Genomic DNA, 20,990 nt, shown 5'->3' on the forward strand with positions numbered 1-20,990 from the left:
ATGGACGACACACACAGACACTTGTTGCACAGGCCCGAAGGATGCCTCCAGTGATCAAACAGGTTGAAGCAGCCATTAATAAGCTTAAGCAAGGTCACCAATGGATACAGGGTGATAAGCTTGAACCTAATCTTTTTTTCAGTGTTCAGAAGTACAGACAGTGTTGTGTTTTTTTAATATATATATGTTTTCCATGACACATGAAGAAACTAAAAGGAGGCCCTTATTCAGGGTAGTGAATTGAAAAACATCTGCATTTTCTAGGCTGTTGTAGTTGAAATATTTTATTTGCCAGTAAGACTGGACTGATGGTAATGCCACTACACAGTAAGCCTGAGAGAACAGACCAGTATTGCAAAACTACTGCTTATAAGGATGAAAGTTAAAAAGGAAATGTTTTAATCTCCACTTTCCCACCTTGACATATTTTGCACATATTTTTAATCTATTTTATTGGGGATTTACTATTTTAGCTAAGATATAGCAATGTGAAAAATTGTAGTCCCACAAAAAAAACCACACGAAACCAAAAACTCTAGCTTGCTGCTCCAAGAGAAACAAGCATTTTATTTAACTTTAGATTTTGACTGAAGTTTTTAATTGCTTGCCCTTTAAAGAGTTGTAGAGCTTTAACTACGAACAGAACAAAGTCTGTCATTATCTCCTATTGCTCTGCGGAGGCCGTTTAGGCCGTACCTAGGTTCATACTTTTGGAATACATTTTGAGGTTTGAATCTGACTATAACACTGTAAAAGTAAAGTTTTGTAAAATTGTAAACTTTATAGCTAAACTACGCTATTCCTTATATGTGCACATTGTATTTGCATTGAATGTTTTACGTTACATATAGCCTATCTTAGTCTGTTAAGTTATATTAATTGGTAATTAGATATTATGTTCTTCGGTTCTTTAAACTTTGTCTAACCCTTTTCAGGATTCGTCGTGTTCCATTGTATCTTACCAGTTGCATTTAAGGAAGTTGAATTGAATACATAATGTAACAATAAATGACATAAATAAACTTGACAATAAATGTTATGTTACTTTGCTCTCCTAAGTGAGCCTGAGAGGCCCCATAGGCCGTAACGGTAGAATAGCGGATGAAGTTTTAGTGAAGCCTTTCACTGATTGGAGGACAGAACTGGATCATATGACTAGACGCCGCAAAAACTTCCAAATACATCACATGACCATTCAGGTCCCTGCCTTAACCCGTGGCGAGAAGCGCAGGTCCAGTGAGTGAACTTGGAAGTTGAGAAACCACGGGGGATTGAATCTTGCATTTTTCATAGGCTACTGGTTGTGATTTTTTAGCTAGTCCCGTATGGGGTGTTTGTTTCCTTCTAAGGTTAGCTTGACTGATTGACGCTGTTTCGATAGTCCCAAATTATTTCACCCTTCGCTTCTGTATTTGATCGAAATCCAACGATGCCAGGTTAAGTGAAACTAAGATATTCTTATTATTGGACGTGGAGGACATGTCCAGATCATAGCTTCCGTGTTTTTTATGGACTTTGTAAGCTAATGGAAATGATGGCCTGCTGTTAGTCATTGAAGCACTGGCACATAATAATTGAAACGGCTGCAGATTAATTTGTATCGCCATGTCGGAGCGAACCCCACTGCTTCATTACCGGCTCTCCACCAGTGTGAATGAGTCGGAACACCAACCCAGCCCTGCCGGGGTAACGGCGGCGCAATCCCCGGTCGTATCCCGGCGTAACACTAAAAACAACCAGCCGCAGAAACTCTCTACCTTCTTTGGTGTCGTTATACCTACACTCCTTTCCATGTTCAGTGTCGTGGTCTTCCTGAGAATTGGTGAGTGAATATTCATTTCTTCCCCTCTCTCATCCTCAAAAGTTAGCCTATATCATCAGATATGATTTAAAAAAAAATTGCAACCGTTCAAAGTATTTATGTCCATGTTAAGTAACTAGTTAGATTATACCCATGCGCATTCCCGATTAAGCGAACTAGTCTGCAGTTTATAGAAGCATTCTCTATAACGTTTTTTGTTATGTAGCTGCAAAAGATCATAATTTGTTGCATGACCTACATTTTTTAGTCCAGTGCGCTGGTCTATACAAAAGGATGATGGAGAAATGTAAGTTTCTGGTAGCCTACTTAAGATTGACTGAAAATAATATGGAACCAATAAAATAGTGCTCTTTTTAACACGAAAAGTTAAAAAATGTAACAAAGTATTAAAACTACTGTATACTGTACAAACCCAAGACCTACAGTGTCTGAAGTCATACACCAGTCTCGAGCTTGGGGTTACCATTAATCGCGCTCACATGATTCCGACGTGGAGCGCGCATTGGTCCATTTCGGTGGTTGTATATGCTACTACATGTCTAAAATAATAAGAATGCATTTCACAGAATCAACAACTGATTGATTTCGTTTGTTTCTCTGTCAACGTAATTTAATTGTTTAATGTTCGTATGATGATGGTAAGTAGGCCCTGTACTTGCATTTGGTTAATTTGTGCCTGGGTTTGTGCCTGCCCTCTCCTGCCCTGTGTCTCGTGAGGCGTCAGCAGTTTCATCGGTAAGCTCCAGGCTATATGAAATCTATCAAAAATGGCACCATTTATAGACGCCAATGGTATTTTAATTTCAACACATACACACACACGCGCGCACACACGCACACTGACATAATGGCACAATTGGGGCAGTCTGATAAATAACTAGTTAACCCCTACTAACCAGATCTGATCATTTATTTTAACCTTGCATTTTGGCCCAGCTGTGTGTGTGTGTGTGTGTGTGTGTGTGTGTGTGTGTGTGTGTGTGTGTGTGTGTGTGTGTGTGTGTGTGTGTGTGTGTGTGTGTCTGCTGTACACTGCTAATATTTTTAGTCAAGTAAATGTACAGGACTGCCATGTCAAGTTTGAATTCTTTTGTAAAATAGACAGTGAATTATGTAAGTTGGTGGATCGTTCAAAAGCGGACTCCAAATTAATCTGTGCATAAACATTGACCCGCCTACTATGAAGGTATTCTCAGCTTTTATGGTAACAGGTGGCTCATGGGACTAATTGGGTAGGCGATATGATGGACATGGAGAGAGGGAGAGATATAGAGAGATGTGAAATCTGCATGTTTTGCATCATTTTCCAGATTCTTTACACTGCCAAGTCAACCATGAGGCCTTAGTCACACAGGTCACAGAGGCCATGTAACCCATGCAAATTGTGAATACAAGCGGAAAATATGAGCAGGAAAGGCTGAAGAATAAACTGTTTCTGTTTAAAAAGCAGGTCTAGTCTTGGCTCTGCCTCAGATTACTGCATCCTGTGCTAACTTTAGACTGCTGCAATGAGTGACTGCTTTTGCTTTTCACTGAGGTTGCGTTTAACCAAGACTGTGTATAACTAAGATAATTTAATGGGAAGTAGCTAGTGAGCTGACTAATTCCGCATCATGAAGTGAGACTCTTGTTAAACGATTAAAGGGAATGTTTTAGGAAAGTTTTTTTTTTTCTTTCTTTCTTTCCCCTTTGATTACAAGTGAGAATTAAGTTAATTAAGTTTAATCTGTATCCATGATACTGCAACTGCCCCAAATGTAATATTTCAGTTACATTTTCAAATACCTGTTTGTAAAGAAAGGCATGTGATACATGATCTGTTAAATTTCACCCCAATGGCTAATTTGGTTTCAGATGAACCCTTTTTTGTGAACAATTTGGTTTATTATATGATTTTTAATAGCAAGACTTGATTACAACTTACAAAATTATATAATTATTTTAAAGATACAGTTAGCTATTTTCTGATAAAGTTTGTGTGGTGGTAACCAGTACTGTACTACACTTTTATGTTGACAACTGCTAGGGTTTTTAACAGCCAGCAGAACATTTGAATTTGACCAGGCCAGATGCTGACGTTTCATCTGCTTGAATAGAATCTTGTTTATACTTTTCGCCAGTAGGCAGAATCTTACTTGTGATATTTTCTAAATATCTATGCTAAAAGTCTTACACTTTTTTGTAAAATAAACAGAAGTTTGTGGTGAGAAGCAGGATGTGTGTTGCATTGTAGTGAGAAGGTGGTGTTGTGCTTGCGCGTGCAGGGTTCGTGGTGGGCCAGGCTGGGCTGTACCAGGCCATTGCTATGTTCTTGGTGGCGTATTTCATCATTAGCATGACGGTGCTGTCTGTGTGTGCCATCTCCACCAATGGAGCGCTGGACGCTGGTGGAGCCTACTGTATCCTTCTCGTCTTCGACACCTCATCTCTCACCCACCCAATGCTCAACCCTGCACCTCTGCGCTCAATTAATGATGAGTGTATATTGCCCCAATGCTGATCATTGCCTATGTTTCCACACACACGCATGTATGATTGGCTAATAAGTAGGTGCACGGGTGTTTCTAGTGAAGTGCTCAGGGAGTGTACATTCTATACGTCTTTATACTGTGTGTTTGTGCGTGTATACTTATGAAATCTAAAGCGTTTCAGGTAGTGTGAACTGACACGTTCCTGAAAGGGAGAAGTAGAATGAGATGTAGGGGGAAGGGGAAGCAGTGTGCTTTCATTTCTTCTTTTTGGGCGTGTGTCTGTGTCTGTGTGTGTGTGTGTGTGTGTCTGCGTGTGTGTGTGTGTGCGTGTGTGTCTGCGTGTGTGTCTGCGTGTGTGTCTGCGTGTGTGTCTGCGTGTGTGTCTGCGTGTGTGTCTGCGTGTGCGTGTGCGTGTGCGTGTGCGTGTGCGTGTGCGTGTCTGTGTGTCTGTGTCTGTGTGTCTGTGTCTGTGTGTCTGTGTGTGTGTCTGTGTGTGTGTCTGCGCGCGTGTCTGCGCGCGTGTCTGCGCGCGTGTCTGCGCGTGTCTGTCTGTGTGGCTTCTGCTCTATCAGTCAGTCTCTGCCAGGTCACCAGCCTTAACCCCCCTGCCTCAGACATGATCAGCCGGGCCCTGGGCCCTGAGTTCGGGGGAAGCATCGGGATCATGTTCTTCTTCGCCAACGTGTGCGGGAGCGCCCTCTACGTGCTGGGGCTGGTGGAGGCTGTCGTTGCCACCTTCGGCATTCCACCAGGTATTCAGAGACCGAAATGGCAATATCATCACGCTCTTTTACATCACGTTCTATAGCTGAATATGCATGTTAGAGTGTATGTGCTGTAATGTACATACATTCAGTATGTACTGTATTTACCATCAACCCCTTCTCCACCTCCAGACAAGGGAGCACTACTGACTGCCAGTCAGGTCCTGCCCCAGGGGTACTGGTGGTCCTTGCTCTATGGGACAGTGTGCCTGCTGCTGTGCCTACTGGTGTGCCTGGTGGGGGCACACATCTACGCCAAGGCCACCTTCATCATCTTCCTCATCGTCATGGCGGTGCTGGGCACCATCTTTATCAGCTTCTTTGTGGTCAGCCCCAGGGTGGTGCCCCTCCGCACCCCCTCGTCCAACAGCTCCAGCCCCGTCAGCGCCAACTTCACCGGCTTCAGCCTGGAGACGCTGTTGGCCAACCTGGACCGTGAGTCATGGGCGTGTTCGGGTGGGGGGTGGGGGAGGGGGGCAGGTGGCAAGGGCCGGGGGGCGAGGGCTATGATGGCCTGCTGGGCCTGCTTCTGTGTTTAGCTTCCTTCAGTTTGTTTCATTTTCAACTTTCGGTTTGAATAATTTCCCCTTTTTTTGCCTTTGTTGTGGATTTTATTGGATCAGGCAAGGATATGTGTCCCGTAAATACAGGCTAGTTATAGTACATAACCAAATTTTGTGACCGAGAAAAATGCTCTTTTTGTCCCTTTTACTGAAAAGCTAATTCATTATGTTGTGCTGATAATCCAAATCCTTTCCATAAATCTACTGGCATTTATTGCTTAACAGCATATGAGTGGTGTGACTGAATTATTTATACAGGCTTCAGCAAGGAGCTAAACCAGCGAATTGAGCTGTTTGTCACTGTAACTCAGCTAGACTTCCATTAATTATCCGCTGATTCTTGAAATTGGCTACATTAATGTCACAAACAACAGTAAATTAATAGCAAGTGTGTGTATGTATGTATTTATGTGTTTTTATATACAGTGTCCTCAAAGTATGGGAATGGTAGTGAAATTAGTTATTTTGCTATGTACTTAGGGCATTTAGAGTTGATATCAATACATGAATATTCAACAAAAGTGCAGACAATCAGCTTTTATTTCATGGCATTTACATGTGTGTGTTTTTACCATTTTTGAGAAACAACCTTGTCTCACATAGTCAAACGTTGACTCACACAAGCGTACTCGCTATGACGATACTGAGGGTGATGTCTCTTCTACACATATGCTGGCACAGATATTTTGTGTGGGCAGAGTTCAGAGTTCAACCTTTGCATCACGCTGATGCAAAGGTTCATCTGGAAAGATACCATGATAAATGTTCAGAAAAAAATTAATTAAACTGATTAATGACATGCTGATGATAATATTATTGTAATAATAGATATTACTATGAAAAATATTAATATATATAATGTATAACTTTTAATATGCTATGATTCAAAAAATCGAATCTGTTGATTGTCAGTTCTTAGTGCTGTTTATGCATTTAATGTCATTATTTTCAAAATTATAAACGAGTTTGAATCCTTAATTATTTATGTAAATGTTACATTCCTTTTTTCTTTATAGCAGTAATATAAATATGTATACCAATGCTAAACATGATTAAAATTCACAACTGGAACAAAGCAAAACGCTCCACATTTCCAAGGCTTGTGTATGCGATGATATGCTTTTAGCTTAGAAAACCTCGGTTACAGACAATTGATCCACAGAAGATTTCACAATGTGTGTCACGGGTTTCAGCAATGTACAACCAGTGACCCCTGTATTTAACGATCGCAAAAGTGGTAGGGTGTTTTGCTAAAATAGTTCCAAAAATAATGTATTCTAATGTGTGTATGACTGTCCTCGTAATTCCCCCTTCTCTCCCAGACGGGTACACGGTAGACTACACCACAGACATCCACATGACCTTTGCCACGGTGTTTGCTGTTATGTTCAACGGCTGCACCGGGATCATGGCTGGATCCAACATGTCCGGTAGGTGTGCACTGCTACTTTCTCACAGTGTGTTGTGTGCTGAGTAAGGGGGTGGGGGAAGGGGCATGGGACCCCTTAAAGTGGCAGTTCGTCCAAAAACTAAATTAAAATATGTTTACGCCGAGCACCATCCAGATGGTTTACCTGAGATGTGAATAATTCGACAACTTTCTAATGGACCTCTACAGCTCTCCTCTTTCATGCTAATCAGTGCGCCAACCATTTACATATAAACTCAATACTCTCTTTCCAAATATACCAACAAACAGCAGTTACTCTCAGACATGACCTGAGCTCAAAAAATGCACATTTAATTGAGAACTAGTTAACTATTCTGCACAAGCACACCATTATCTTGATCAGTAACTTGCCAAACTGTGTCTTCAGCAGAAACTTGCGTGTGCTGGTGCAGTTAATTAGTCCTTGATTAAATTTACTTTTGAGCTCCGTTCATGTTCGTGAGTAACTGGTATATTTGGAAAGAGTTGTTAGTTTCATCTGGATGGCTAGATAGTACTCTGGGTAAGCGAAAACATAGTTTAATTTAATTTGCGGGTGAGCTGCCCCTTTAAGGTTGATGGTTTTGACTGGAATCCCCCCCGGCCTGCACTCTGTGTCACAGGAGATCTGAAAAGCCCCAGTTACGCCATCCCTCGCGGGACCATCACCGCCGTCATCTTCACCTTCATCATCTACAACCTGCTGAGTCTGCTGGTGGCCTGCTCCTGTGACCGGTCAGTCTCCACCCCTCCATCTCTCCATCTCTCCATCTCTTCATCTCTCCGTCTCTCTGTCTGTCTGTCTGTCAGCAGTATCAAATGCATCAAGAGAATAGTGGAAATCACACATGAATTATCAGGTAATTATGTTCATATTCATATTGGTGTGGGAAAGGGTGGTGGTTTCCACACTTGTAGGGGGGGCCAGGGTTTTGTGTGTTCCTCTGCATTGTGTCTGTGTCCTAAGCCCCTGAGACCTGTTGATATACTGGTCACTTCCTCTGGTGTTAGAGGTAGAATTTTAGTGATATAATTTTGGACTGTATTTTTCACAGGGATCTATCTGTCTCCCCTCTTTTGCTACCCTGTGCTCTCTGAACCTGTACTTTCATTTATTTTCTTTTGTAAACATTTTTCACCATGGTCGGGTTTTCTCCACCCGTAAAACGGAATAATGTGTCTTCTAATATCATGTGAAATAAATGCACATTTATTTGTAGTTATGGTAATTGCCGTGTTTGTTGTTTCTTTTGGTGGTGTCCTGAGGCTGCTTGTTGTTTGGTGATAGTGATGAATAGCTCAGCTGTGCAGAGTGCCAGGATGTTTACTCTGGACTTTGCAGGGGATTTGTTATCATATGATTACATAATATTATTTACACATTGTTGAGAATACCTTATCGGGTTTTGATTTTCCCATTGTCTGATTTTTCCAGATCATATCAGTTTGTATGTAGTATATACACTCACTGAGCACTTTATTGAGAACACCTGTACACCTACTTATTCATGCGATTATCTAATCAGCCAATCAGGTGGTGGCGGTGCAATGCATAAAGTCATGCAGATACGGGTTATAATGGAGGGAAAATCTAAATTAAAAAATGACTTTTACCATGGAATGAGTGTTGATGCCAAACAGGGTGGTTTGAGTATCTCAGAAACTGCTGATCTCCTGGGATTTTCACACACAACAGTCTCTAGAGTTCGCAGAGAATGGTGCGCAAAACCAAAAACATCCTGTGAGCAGCAGTTCTGTGGGCAGAAATGTGTTGTTAATGAGAGGTCAGAGTAGGATGGCCAAACAGGCATTACAACAGTGGTATGCCGAACAGTGTCTCTGAACACACAATGAGGCAAAATTCTTAAGTGGATAGGCTACAGCAGCAGAACTCTTGAGTCCAATAAATACCTAATAAAGTGCTCACTGAGTGTATACACCCATTTAGCATGTGCGGCTGTCAGTCTGTTACTGTCTGACTGCGTTTCTCAAGCAAGCCCAGGTTTTGCCAGACTCTGCAGTGTACCCACTACCAAAAAATAAAAAAAATAGTCTGTAGAAAGCAGTATTTTTACTTTTCATGATTTAGATGGAGACTGTACTTTGAAAATGGTTACACTGTGACTGCATTGGACTATAATTCTACTGTTATCAGATAATTGTTGTCGATGGTTTACAGTGCTGGATTCAAGGCTGCAGTCCGGTTGCACTTGTTGGCAGTCTGCCTGCGTGCCGATGTTCTGTCTTTATCTCTTATCCCTGAAGCCCTTGTGGATCTTGCGCCCTTGTATTGCTCCTTGCAGAAACTCCCCTTTTACGGCGTCTGCCCAATGCGGCCATCAATAACTCTCATTCAACCGTGCATGTTGCCACTGTATTAAAGCGGGGGTTGGCAAAAAAAATGAAGTGACAGAAACTCTGTTTTCGAAGGGAAAATCGATACAGCCTTTTGCCCGCCTCTCTTAGTTGAGCCGTCTGCCGGTCCTCCCAGAACCCTTAGATCTCTGCGTGACAGGGCTGTGCCCTCTGGCGCAGAATGCCAGTGAAACCAGTGGTGTTGTCTGGCTACACGAGGATGTGTTTTTCAATGGGAGCTTTGTGTTGCAGTGTGGCTGTTTGAGTCGTTCAGCTTTGCGACCGCAGTGTGTGAAACCACAAGCTCGCTGGCTCCGCCTCCTCCCCCGCCACTCGCTCCTCACCTGACTGAAGGGGCGTGGCTTTGTGAGTGGCCGTCTGTGCCTGCGAGCGTGCGTGCTCATGTCAGCTGATTTGCTGGAATCTTCTCGCAGAAGCTTAAGGTACATGACTTGGACCCAGAAGGTCGGTGGTTCTCGCCCCAGTGTAGCTACGATAAGATCCGCACCGCTGTTGAGCCCTTGAGCCAGGCCCTTAACCCTGCAGTGCTCCAGGGGATCGTCCCCTGCTTAGTCTAATCGACGAAGTCGTTTTGGATAAAAAAATCAGCTAAACAACAAATTATTGTTATTATTATTATTATTATTATTGTTATTATGCGTTCTTCTCATAATGGGGTTCTGGTGTGCCCTGTGTTTCTCAGTGGTCTGAGAGAGGTGTGAGGTCTGTTTTGAACAGCCGTCGTGCATACAGTAGTTTTCATTGTGAAACGTTTCAGAGTGACCTCTATAAGCAGGTGTGGTGATGAGCCAGCAGCAGTGGCCTTGTCTTTTAGGCAAACCACCTGGATGAGAACTATGAGGAAGCTGGCCCTGTCAGGTGTCAGGCTTTCCAGTTCCTCCAGAGAAAAGGGGAAGCAGGCTGTTGTCGCTCGAGAAACCGAAACATTATCTCCGGTGTGCAGCGGTCAATCATTGTTCAGTTGAGTCAACATCAGACCTATTTTGAGATGGTGTTGATGCTTCTTTCAGGACAATGCAATGATAAAAATATACAGAGAAGGTCCCTAGTCCACGGACACGAGCATGAAGTAAAGAGGCTTAAGGGCGGCACTCTTCTCAGGAAAATGTTTATTCAAGGGCAAAATAAAAAAAACTGACATGTTCCAGAAGGAGCTGTCCTTAGGCCCTGTTGCTTCCTGTTTGGACTTCTGTTTGGCCCAGTTAGTCCAGGACCTACATGTGTGAAGAATCAATCACCGTACAGCAGTCACTTGGACCGGATCAGAGCAGCCTGGATGATGTTTATACTCCCGGTGATGAAACGTGCCGTGAAGCGCGTTGCAGAATGAGTTCACAGGTAAAGCCAAGTCAAACAATGATGCTGCAGAATGGCATAAATAACACAAGTTTACAAAGGCCTGAGATAATCCTCAGCTCTGCGCTGGAAGACCGTAGTCTGAGGCTTAAGAAAAAGAAATAAATAAAACTACCTGAAAGAGCAGGATTTATTCTGCGACTGGATTACCGTGCTTATCAGAACTAGACACACCTGTGTATAATGTTTTTGGACAGGTAGAGGGAAAAAAATATTTAGGTGAATTTAAAATGATAATGAAGCGTGAAATACAGATATTTCCCTGAACACCAGTATATTGTATATACTAGTAATAAATATTAACCTACTGTTGGCAAAGCATCGGAATTGCATAAATAATATTCTTTCCATTTCTTAACAAACTAACAAACATGCAGTGCTGCTTTTTTTTTTTTTTTTTTTCTGCTGGCCTCTGAAGAAACCAAATTTACCCAGGCCTGTTTTTACCATACTGCTTAATAAGAAATGCAGCATTTATTTATTTCTCATTTATTTTCTTAAATTATTCATAGTTTCCTGCTAGGATTTTTAGAGATGTCTTCAGTTTATGGCCTTAATTAGCCACCCTGACGATCACAGCAGCAGTATTATATATATTGGATGGCAGGTACTTTTTAGGGGCATTTTTTAAATTAAAAATGTTTTATTTTGTACCGAAAATGTATTTTATAAGGGCAATAAAATGGATAAAGCACAAGCCTTTATGCTTTGCATGTTTGGACAATACATCCCAACATTGTAGATGTTTATCAGATTACTGTGAATTGGCTACAGTGGCTAATGGCTGTGTGAATTTTTATGTGTTCTTCACTCCTATAGGATTATTAAAATGCGTTTCCTTCTGTTCATATTTCTGTCCTATAGATATGGCTCATCAAGTGGTTTGAATATATTAGTGTGTGTTTCTTTTAACGTTTGTTTTCTCAAATGCCAGCCAGGATGACTGTTCCCAGTAGATGGCAGTCTTACACTGTTGTATACGTGGCATCATTCCGCCCCCTGGTGGTTTAAAGCTGTATTGCTCAGTTTAGCCACTGAAAAAAGCTCACACGGAAAAATAATTGGTTTATCTTACCATTGTCATTTAACATGCCTGTTTGGATCATGGATATAATTTAGCCATTTTTAATGCCAGACAATCAGCATTTGAACCCATCCAACCCATGTTAAGCTTATCATGCCACAGCTGTAAATCTAGGCTTTAAAATGTACATGTGTGGTGTAGTTTCACCTAATACAATCCTACACACTTTTCACTGACTGATTTGCATGGTATTTCTATATTAATATATTGGAGAAAGGAATTAATGCTGTTATCCTCAGCTTGATGGAAAATCTTACAGTATTATTGGCGAGGCGGATGCTTATGTATGTGCCCAAACCAAAGACATAGCTGACATTTTAACTTATCTAATATTATGCAGCTGATGCAATTAAGGTTTCTCAAACAGCAAGCATTTGAATCTGCTGACAGTTGGTTGCTCAAAACTGTTGTGCAGATATCCCAGCGCATCTGGAATGCTGGTAGTGAGGTAAGATTGGCTCCTGTCCAAGAGTCTGTGGGAGGGCACTGTGGAGTGTGTGTGGAGTGAGTCCCTGGTGGTGGGGTGTGGAGTGTGTGTGTTGAGTGTGTGTGGAGGGAGTCTCTGGTGGTGCACTGTGGAGTGTGTGTGGAGTGAGTCCCTGGTGGTGGGGTGTTGAGTGTGTGTGGAGGGAGTCTCTGGTGGTGGGGTGTGGAGTGTGTGTGGTGAGTGTGTGTGGAGGGAGTCCCTGGTGGTGCACTGTGGAGTGTGTGTGGAGTGAGTCCCTGGTGGTGCGGTGTGGAGTGTGTGTGGTGAGTGTGTGTGGAGTGAGTCCCTGGTGGTGGGGTGTGGAGTGTGTGTGGTGAGTGTGTGTGGAGTGAGTCCCTGGTGGTGGGGTGTGGAGTGTGTGGTGAGTGTGTGTGGAGTGAGTCCCTGGTGGTGGGGTGTGGAGTGTGTGTGGTGAGTGTGTGTGGAGGGAGTCCCTGGTGGTGCACTGTGGAGTGTGTGTGGAGTGAGTCCCTGGTGGTGGGGTGTGGAGTGTGTGTGGTGAGTGTGTGTGGAGGGAGTCCCTGGTGGTGCACTGTGGAGTGTGTGTGGAGTGAGTCCCTGGTGGCGCGGTGTGGAGTGTGTGTGGTGAGTGTGTGTGGAGTGAGTCCCTGGTGTGGGGTGTGGAGTGTGTGTGGAGGGAGTCCCTGTTGGTGGGGTGTGGTGTGTGTGTGGAGGGAGTCTTTGGGAGCGGGGTGTGTGTGGAGGAAGCCTGGGGTCCGTGGGCTTGGGAGTTAATGATAGTGGGGTGTGCTGGGGTGTTGGGGATAGCGGGTTGCGGGTTGTGGGTTGCAGTCTCTCCCGACACGGGCCGCGGGTTGCGGAATTTGGGCCGGTGCGGTTGGGGGGTTGGGGTTTGCTGGGGGAGTGCAGTAGTCCCTCTGTGCTCTGATGATGCGCAGTGGGAGATAAGAAGCCCATTAACCCTCTGACAGGACTGCAGTAGAGACGGATAGCCCACTGTGCCAACCTCTCCCAGCCGCTCCCTGCCTTTCAGCACCAGATTAAAATCCAATACCGCCCGTTCCCCTTCCCTCTGCCTCTCCTCCTCTCCCCTCCCTCACCCTCCGAGGGAGCAGAGGGGCACGCGTGTGGCCGAGAGGGAGAGTGCGCTTTTGTCTTTTTGGAGAAACGGGAGGACGCGCGTCACGCGCCGGTGCATAAGGATGGCGTCGCCCTCGATGCCGTTCATTGTGCAGTAATTTTAATCATTTGAATTTGAATTGAGTTCATTTGAATTGGGAAAGGCAGGGGGTGGGACAAAGGGAGGTTGAGTGCACATGGGTTTGGGGGAGAGTTTGTGCGCCAACAGCCGAGGAGGTGTGTGTGTGTGTGTGTGTGCGCGCGATTGTGAACGGAGAGTGTGTGTGCCTTTACTCCGTACACCCTCTCTTGGTGACCCGCAGATAAATCCCCACATGCGTTTGGAGCTTATGTATTAATTACTGTGTGGATAATTATATTAATTATAATCTCCCATCCCTCTTTTGTTCTGCTATCTCCAACATACAGCCTTGTGTGTGTGAGCTCCCGGCTCCCTCCCTCCCTCTCTTTCCTTCCCTCTCTCTTTCTCTTTTACTATGTTCCTGGTTCAGGCTCAAGGGGGGCGGGGGGGGGGGGGGGGGTTGAAGTGGTGCCAGTCATTGTGAGGCAACAAGTCCAACATTTTACTGCCCAAACTCTCCCTCTCTCCCCCCCTCTCCCTCTCTCTCCCTCATCCCTCTGTTCCTCTGCTATCAGGCCCCCACATAGAGCAGGTCTGTAGTTATTCTGTCACTCTCTCTGTTCTCCTGCTATCTCTCAAAGGCAGTGGGCTTGTTCTCCCTCTGTTGTTCGGAGGTACCCAGTGGAGTGGGCCGGGTCCTGCCAGCACAGCGTGTCCGATGGGATCATCCACTTCCCCTCTTTAACTTTCACCTCCACTCCACTCCCCGTTCCCTGCCTCTGCCAGCCTCAGCATCTGTGTGTGCGTCTGTACATGTGTGTGTGTTTGTGTTTATCTGTACATGTCTGTGTGTCTGTACATCTGCGTGTGTCTGTACATGTATGTGTGTGTGTGTGTGTGTGTGTGTTTGTGTTTCTGAACATGTCTGTGCGTCTGTACATCTGCGTGTGTCTGTACATGTATGTGTGTGCTTATGTACGTGTGTGTGCTTCTGTGCGCACACATCTATGTCTGCTTGCGCATGTGTGCATCTGTGTGTGCACGCACGCGTCTGTCTGCTTGTGCGTCTGTGTGTGCGCACGCGTCTGTCTGCTTGTGCGTCTGTGTGCGCGTGCTTGTGCGCGCGTGCTTGTGTGTGTGTGTGTGTGTGTGTGTGTGTGCGCGCATGTGTACAACGGAGAGTAAGACTCATCCAGCTACTTCTACTCTTGGTGTCATTGAGAGAATGAAGTGAGATTGGAGGGAGGGAGAGAGAAAAGAAGAGATCTTTAGTGGGCTTGTGAGCTATTGATCCCATTTAATAATCCTCAGCAGCAGCCGCAGCCCTGGGGAGCACTTAAGTTAAATGTGTGTGTGTGCGTGAGCGTGTGTGCATGTGCGTGTGCGTGTGTGTGTGTGTGTGTGTGTGTGTGTGTGTGTGTGTGTGTGTGTGTGCGCACGCACGCACGCCTCGCTCCCACTCTGCCTCTCCTGTCAGGGCAAAGAATCCTCTCATCTTTTTCTCATTGTACAGTATTTATTTGATCTGTTTTTGCACCCAAAAGCAATTGTGTTTGCAGTTACATCATGTATAGCGAGTAAACACTGAGGGACGTTGGACGATCCAGCCTGCTTTTATCGGGGCCTGAAGTGCGCGTTTGAGTGTGTCATCATTTCAAGTGCCGGGAGAAAGGCGCGTCGTGTTCCCGGACGTTTAATGACGGGAACGTGGAATTTTGGCATGACGGATGAAATGGCCACCGGCCGACCTCCATTAAAAGCCCCGGCTAATGAGGGTGGAGGGAGGCGGTGACGGAAGGATAAGTGCACTTCCTGCCTGTGTCTCGCCGTCGCCACACTGACCTTGGTCAGGGCAGAGGAACCAACGCTGTGCCCTCTTGCAACCTAAAGGTTGGTCTGTGGAAATCCTCTGCTTTCAGTTTCGAATAATTACACTTGTATGCTTAAATCACGTTTACGCTATATTACATTAGTCATTTAGCTGACACACTTATTCAGGGCAGTATACTGTAATGCAGAACATCAGGTGGAGTATCACCGATAAGGCACAGAGACCCCTTTTAAAGTCAATAAGTGTAATGTAAACCTAGAAAACAACAATGTGTATTGTAGTCGAAGAAAATACCACAAGACATAACCAGTCTTACTCAGCGATATTTGTAATGTCATCCAACACGAAGTCCAGAGAAAGGAAGGAAATCTAAAAGGGGTCACGGTGTAATCTGAAGAGGTGAACCTTTAGTCCGTGTCGGAAGACGGCAAGGTTTCTGCTTTTCTGGCTGCGGTGGAAAGCTCATTCCCCCACCGTGCGGCTGGAACTGACCGCAGCCGTGGCCTGGAAGTCCGCAGGGAGCACAACAGAGAGGTCTGGTCGGTGTGTAAGGGCCTGATCTTTTCCAGCTATCCTTTAGCCGTTCGATAGGCCTATTTATATTAGGTTTATTTATTGTGCTTTGGCCCGGACTGACCCAAACGGTTCTGGTTCTGGGTGAGTCGCTGCTTCGGCTGGAGGAAGCTGCAGTCTGTCCGGTTCTTCAGAATGCCTTGGTGGCGCGAAGCTTCCAGGGCCAAAGTTGAGGCGGCTCTGAAGATGTACCGTAGCCTAGGTTCACCTCTACAGCATTGTGTTTGGCAAAGAGCCCAGCTCTGTTATCACACCGGTACGTCTGTAACCCCTGGCAACATGAAATTGCCCTCTCCCCTTCCATGAGGGCGATTTCCCATCCCTGGGGGGACGGAATTATGCCCTCCACTCTCTTGGTTATTCAAGTGAAGACCATGCTTTGACCACGCGGGTCAAAGTCGGGTCCTGTGAACGTGGGGTTGTGTCGGTTCTGTTAAGGTTCTTCTGGTTACAGTGGAGATCCGTTTTCATCTGAGACGAGGGCACTCCTTGAACCTGGAGGACTTTGCAATTCTACTTCCTGGAGTTTGTTCAAAAGACAAATACAGGAATATATAAATGATTGAAATTCTAGGCCTTCAGACTTGTTTAATTCCAGCGTTCAGCATAATCCCCCACCCCCACCCACTGCCGAGAAGTAATTTCCATTTATCATGCTTTTTAGTACTTTTTATTTAGCTCTCTTCCTGGAGCTCATTTCTGGGCAGCAATGCAATCAATGATTTACATTACGGATTTAGTGTGAGGGATGGAGACGGATGCAGGCGGCACCCAACCTCAGCCCCCTGTTCCATGCCCCCACCACCCAGATCGACAGGCTGAAAGTGTGCCACACACTGAACCTTCCTCCACATTGACAATAAAGGCTTGAGTGTGTTGCTTCTTCCTCTTTTTTTAGCCTGATGATGTTTTATCCTTTGTGTGTCATTTACTGTTCTGTTCCTGGGACTGTGTATGTTCCTGTTGGTCTTAAAATACCAACTCTCTTAAAATTAGAGTGATGACCCAAGTCACTTTGTCTTTGGGTGTTTGCATAATATCCATAATAATGGTTGTTAACTTTCAGACTCATATTTCACAGAATTTGTCTTTGATAACTATTAAAAATGCTTCATTTATGATTACTCATGATAAATTGACTTTGTCTCAGAGCAATTTTTGATTACATTTTTGTCCTAAAAATGTTTTCAGCACTTCAGTAATAAAATGTGTGCAACCAATTCACATTATTAAAACGGAAGATAAGAGAGGATGCACTCTTCAAAAAAATACATAACATGGCTGGTAGCCAACTGTTCTTATGTGTGGATTGTTTTTCTCTACATTCTTGGTATGTTGGAGATGTACTACTTGATTTTAAAAGTTTATGCTGATTTTTTAGACTTTGTAGTCCATCCGTCTTAATACAGTTTAATTATAGTCTCCTTTCCAGTTCTCAAAATTGTATTTTGTCTGTTAAAACCAAATTTCAGAGTTTTTCAACTAAACATCAAATTGGTACACTCCTGTACTAACCGACGGGCCGAAAGGAGAGACAAATGCATGAAAAATGGAGTCACAGCCATGTCATGTTAACTGCTGTAATATCAAAATGTCAGTAGGCAAGATATGTTTGATTTATATGATTTTAAATGTATAAAGATGGCTACATATTATTTTTCTATATGAAAATTGCCATAAAATGCACATTGGGTAAGAATAAATTAGTTTGAATAATAAAATAGACATTCGTTTAACTTCATGTTTCTGAATTAACCGCCACTAAATGCAATTAACAGGAAACCGATTGCTGGCTGTCACAGCGTAGTCACGGCGTATCAATTTATTTACTCTCTTGTGCGGAAATCGGTCACATCGGGATTATGGAATAAGGGAAAAATCATCCATTTTTGTTGCATACTGTGGGGGAGGTCTAGTCGCTCTAGTTTTCACGAAGAACGCAAGGTACATGCTACAGTATGTTAATGTACTCTTGTAAACGTTGGCGCTTCGCCAGTCTGTTCGTCGCTATGAGAAATTGACCTTTAAATGAGGGGAGTTTGATAATTCCGTAGGTGGCTTTTACAGGAAGCAGTTATGCGGAAGTTTAGCTGCCACAATTGGCGATGTTGACCAGGCAGTGATGCGGGGTCGTGTAGCAGGGCTGCTGCTGTCTGGGTGAAAGTCACAGGAGGGTTCTGATTTGGGAAGGCTCGGGTCATGTGACCTACGCTCCCTACGTCAAGAAAATAGTTTGTTAAAGAGTGTTATGCCGCAATATGGAATTATACAGCCCATGATAGTCATTTATATTCATTTCTATTCTTTCTAAGTCCTATCAAAGATTTTTTCATCTTTGGTATGAAAGTGTATGGGCTGCACCATGGTCAGAAAATCTTAATGCCTGGGACATGGCAGCTACATGCTGTAGTGCAATACTGTAGCACCGTCAGACAAGGGTTTGCCCCATATATTCTGCATGGCAAACGAGCAGGCTGAAAATTCATGGCTGGACATAATATACGGGAGAATTGTAGCATTCATTTGTGTTAAACTCCTATTTATTTATCTTTATTTAGCGGTCATGTGCAATGAAAACATTCTCCTTGGTTATAGTTGGGGCATTGGGTAAATCATGTGTTTTGGCAGAACGGGGTAGTGTTGTGACTTAGCTCAATGACATTATTTTGATCTGGTTAGATGATTAAATGATAAAAGGTTAAACGTATTTTCACCGTGGTAATGCGCCAGGCTTCCAGTGCCAGAATCTGGGCATTCAGACAGTATTTGCAATTGAGTGCCAGCAAAGCTTTACAATTAGGAATGTTAATCTCAAATTTAAATCTGTCCCATCCAGTTTGTCCAAATATGGCCTTTTTTTCGCACTCGCATATTCTTTTTAAACACAGACACATTTACTTACATTACATTTACTTCTCACGTCACATGGGGAAATTATAGGTAACTACAGCCACCTCGAGTCGTGGCTGTCCTTACCGTCTGGGTTTCCTTCAGTGAAATGCATATGTCTGTCGCCTTTTGTAAAGCGGCGTACTTACAGAGGCACATCCTCTTCCACCCCGCTGACTCGCGCGCGTCACATTTAATGTGCCTGGAGTGTTCCTTTGCGTTTGAGGCGTGTGTAATTGCGCCGTTGCGGCTTCGACAGCGTTTACGGATGAAAATTGACCGTAATCGCCGATCTACGGAATCGGCGGCTCGACCTGCGGCACACGGATAGGCCATTGTTCTGCTCTCGTTTTATTATCCCTATATACATTCACTGGATAGAAAACGGGGGTTCTTTTCCCAAAAAATGACATTACAGTAAAAAACGGCCGTTCAAATGTAATCAAATTGACTGATACAATGTCGGTTTTATGATACTGCCACGAAGAAGGTGATCTGCCTTGACTACAGTAAGCGCATTGGCCGTTTTTATCAGGCTAGGCTACCAACCAATCCAGCAACCGTATATGTCACAGCCTTTTCTATCCAGATACTTGTGGCAACACTGTAGATAGAAAAGGAATAAAATACATTGTAGAGCCCTTAACTCCTTATAGCCAGATGGTTATGAGTGAGGTAATTATGGTGAAGCTGTCTACTCACTCCTGTCTGCTCACATAGTTCTGACAATGAGGACCTTTTTTAATATTTTCTCTGCTTTTAGCAAAATAATTGCAATTTAGTTTAGGTTGCCATGGAATTCCTGCAAAGGTTTTCAAATGTAAACGTAACCATTGGCAATAATGGTGTATTGCTGACTTTTGCGGCACATATGATGTAATTATTAGTATAGTGATCGGCATGCAGGAGGACCTCTCTGTTAGCCATTGCTGACTGAGAGAAAGATTGCTGTGTCACTCCCTATGGTTAGAACTTCTGCCTTATGTTTACAAATTGATCTTTTTTAAAAGCCTCCTCAGAAGCCTGACCAAAACTAAAAGGACAATTTATATCCAAGTTTATTCATTCATCCACATTCAAGAGTGAGTGACTGTGATGAAGGTGCACCTCAGTAAATTATACTGTATGAATGTGCGTAATGTTCTGTTGGTGTGTGTGTGTGTGTGTGTGTGTGTGTGTGTGTGTGTGTGTGTGTGTGTGTGTGTGTGAGCCCTGCAGTCCCTGCTCAGTTGTTGAGTCTCTTATTTCTCTCCTGTCGGTGCTACCAGCCTCCCATTACACTGTGCTGTCATGCTTTTTATGAGGTCTTTGTTTTCTCGGGCAGCGGTTGAAAATGTCAAACGCACACAGATTTATTCAGCTCTCTGCCAGCCATCAGGGGGATTAATAACTGCAACACACACACGCGCACGCTCACACACATACACATACACACACATACACGCACACACTCACACACATACATGCGCACACTCATACCACAGACACGCGCATACACACGCACCACACACGCACATACCACACTTACACTTACACCTACACAAACACACCAGCACACACATACCACACTCACACACTCCTACCCCATATACATACCACACTCACACACACACACACACACACACACACACTCACATACACGCATGCAGTCAGACATGCACGCCCACACATCTCCAGTTGACTCCACTCATCTCTTTCCTAAACCTTTTTTCTTCTTGCCCTTGTTTGCCAGCGTTTCCAACTCCGCTGTCGGGTTTGAAGATTAAAAAAGACTATGTTGATAGCTCAGTAATTAATTTCCAGCAATCAATATTACCCCTTAAAAATCTGGAAATTTCTCATGGGTGATGCTTAGTTTTAACATTTTGAGAACACGCACACACTCTCACACACACACACACACTCACACTCACACAGTGCACGGTTAGTACTAACTAATCTCAAAGCTGCTGTTTAAGAACCTCATAGGTCTTGTTCTCCTCCTGCTTTTGCTTTTGTGTGGGATGATTGTGCGTTCAGATCGTTGTATCGACCAAACAATACTTAATAGGTCTGCGATGATAACTATTAAACTTGCTCAACCCGAAAGAAACGTGATGAGAGTATTAATTGAGAGAGAGAGGGGGAACTGGGGAGGGGAGAGAGAAGGGTCTGAGTCAGACCAGTGGGAAGACTGTCCCCCT

The 20,990-nt window shown here is 44.0% G+C and overlaps 1 protein-coding gene across 1 annotated transcript in view; it reads left to right on the forward strand.

Annotated features, from left to right (window-relative positions):
* The first annotated feature begins 1,212 nt into the window (after window positions 1–1,212).
* The window catches only part of zgc:153039 (uncharacterized protein LOC767698 homolog), a 43,819-nt gene continuing 24,041 nt past the window's right edge, over window positions 1,213–20,990 (forward strand). Inside the window, exons 1-6 of the mRNA XM_061217226.1 lie at window positions 1,213–1,822; window positions 4,087–4,221; window positions 4,908–5,045; window positions 5,190–5,492; window positions 6,943–7,050; window positions 7,673–7,784. Of these exons, the coding sequence (XP_061073210.1) occupies window positions 1,606–1,822; window positions 4,087–4,221; window positions 4,908–5,045; window positions 5,190–5,492; window positions 6,943–7,050; window positions 7,673–7,784 (1,013 nt within the window). The 5' untranslated portion in view covers window positions 1,213–1,605. The remainder of the gene's footprint in view (window positions 1,823–4,086; window positions 4,222–4,907; window positions 5,046–5,189; window positions 5,493–6,942; window positions 7,051–7,672; window positions 7,785–20,990) is intronic.

This window comes from Conger conger, chromosome 13 (genome assembly GCF_963514075.1).
Source record: "Conger conger chromosome 13, fConCon1.1, whole genome shotgun sequence".
NCBI lineage: Eukaryota > Metazoa > Chordata > Actinopteri > Anguilliformes > Congridae > Conger > Conger conger.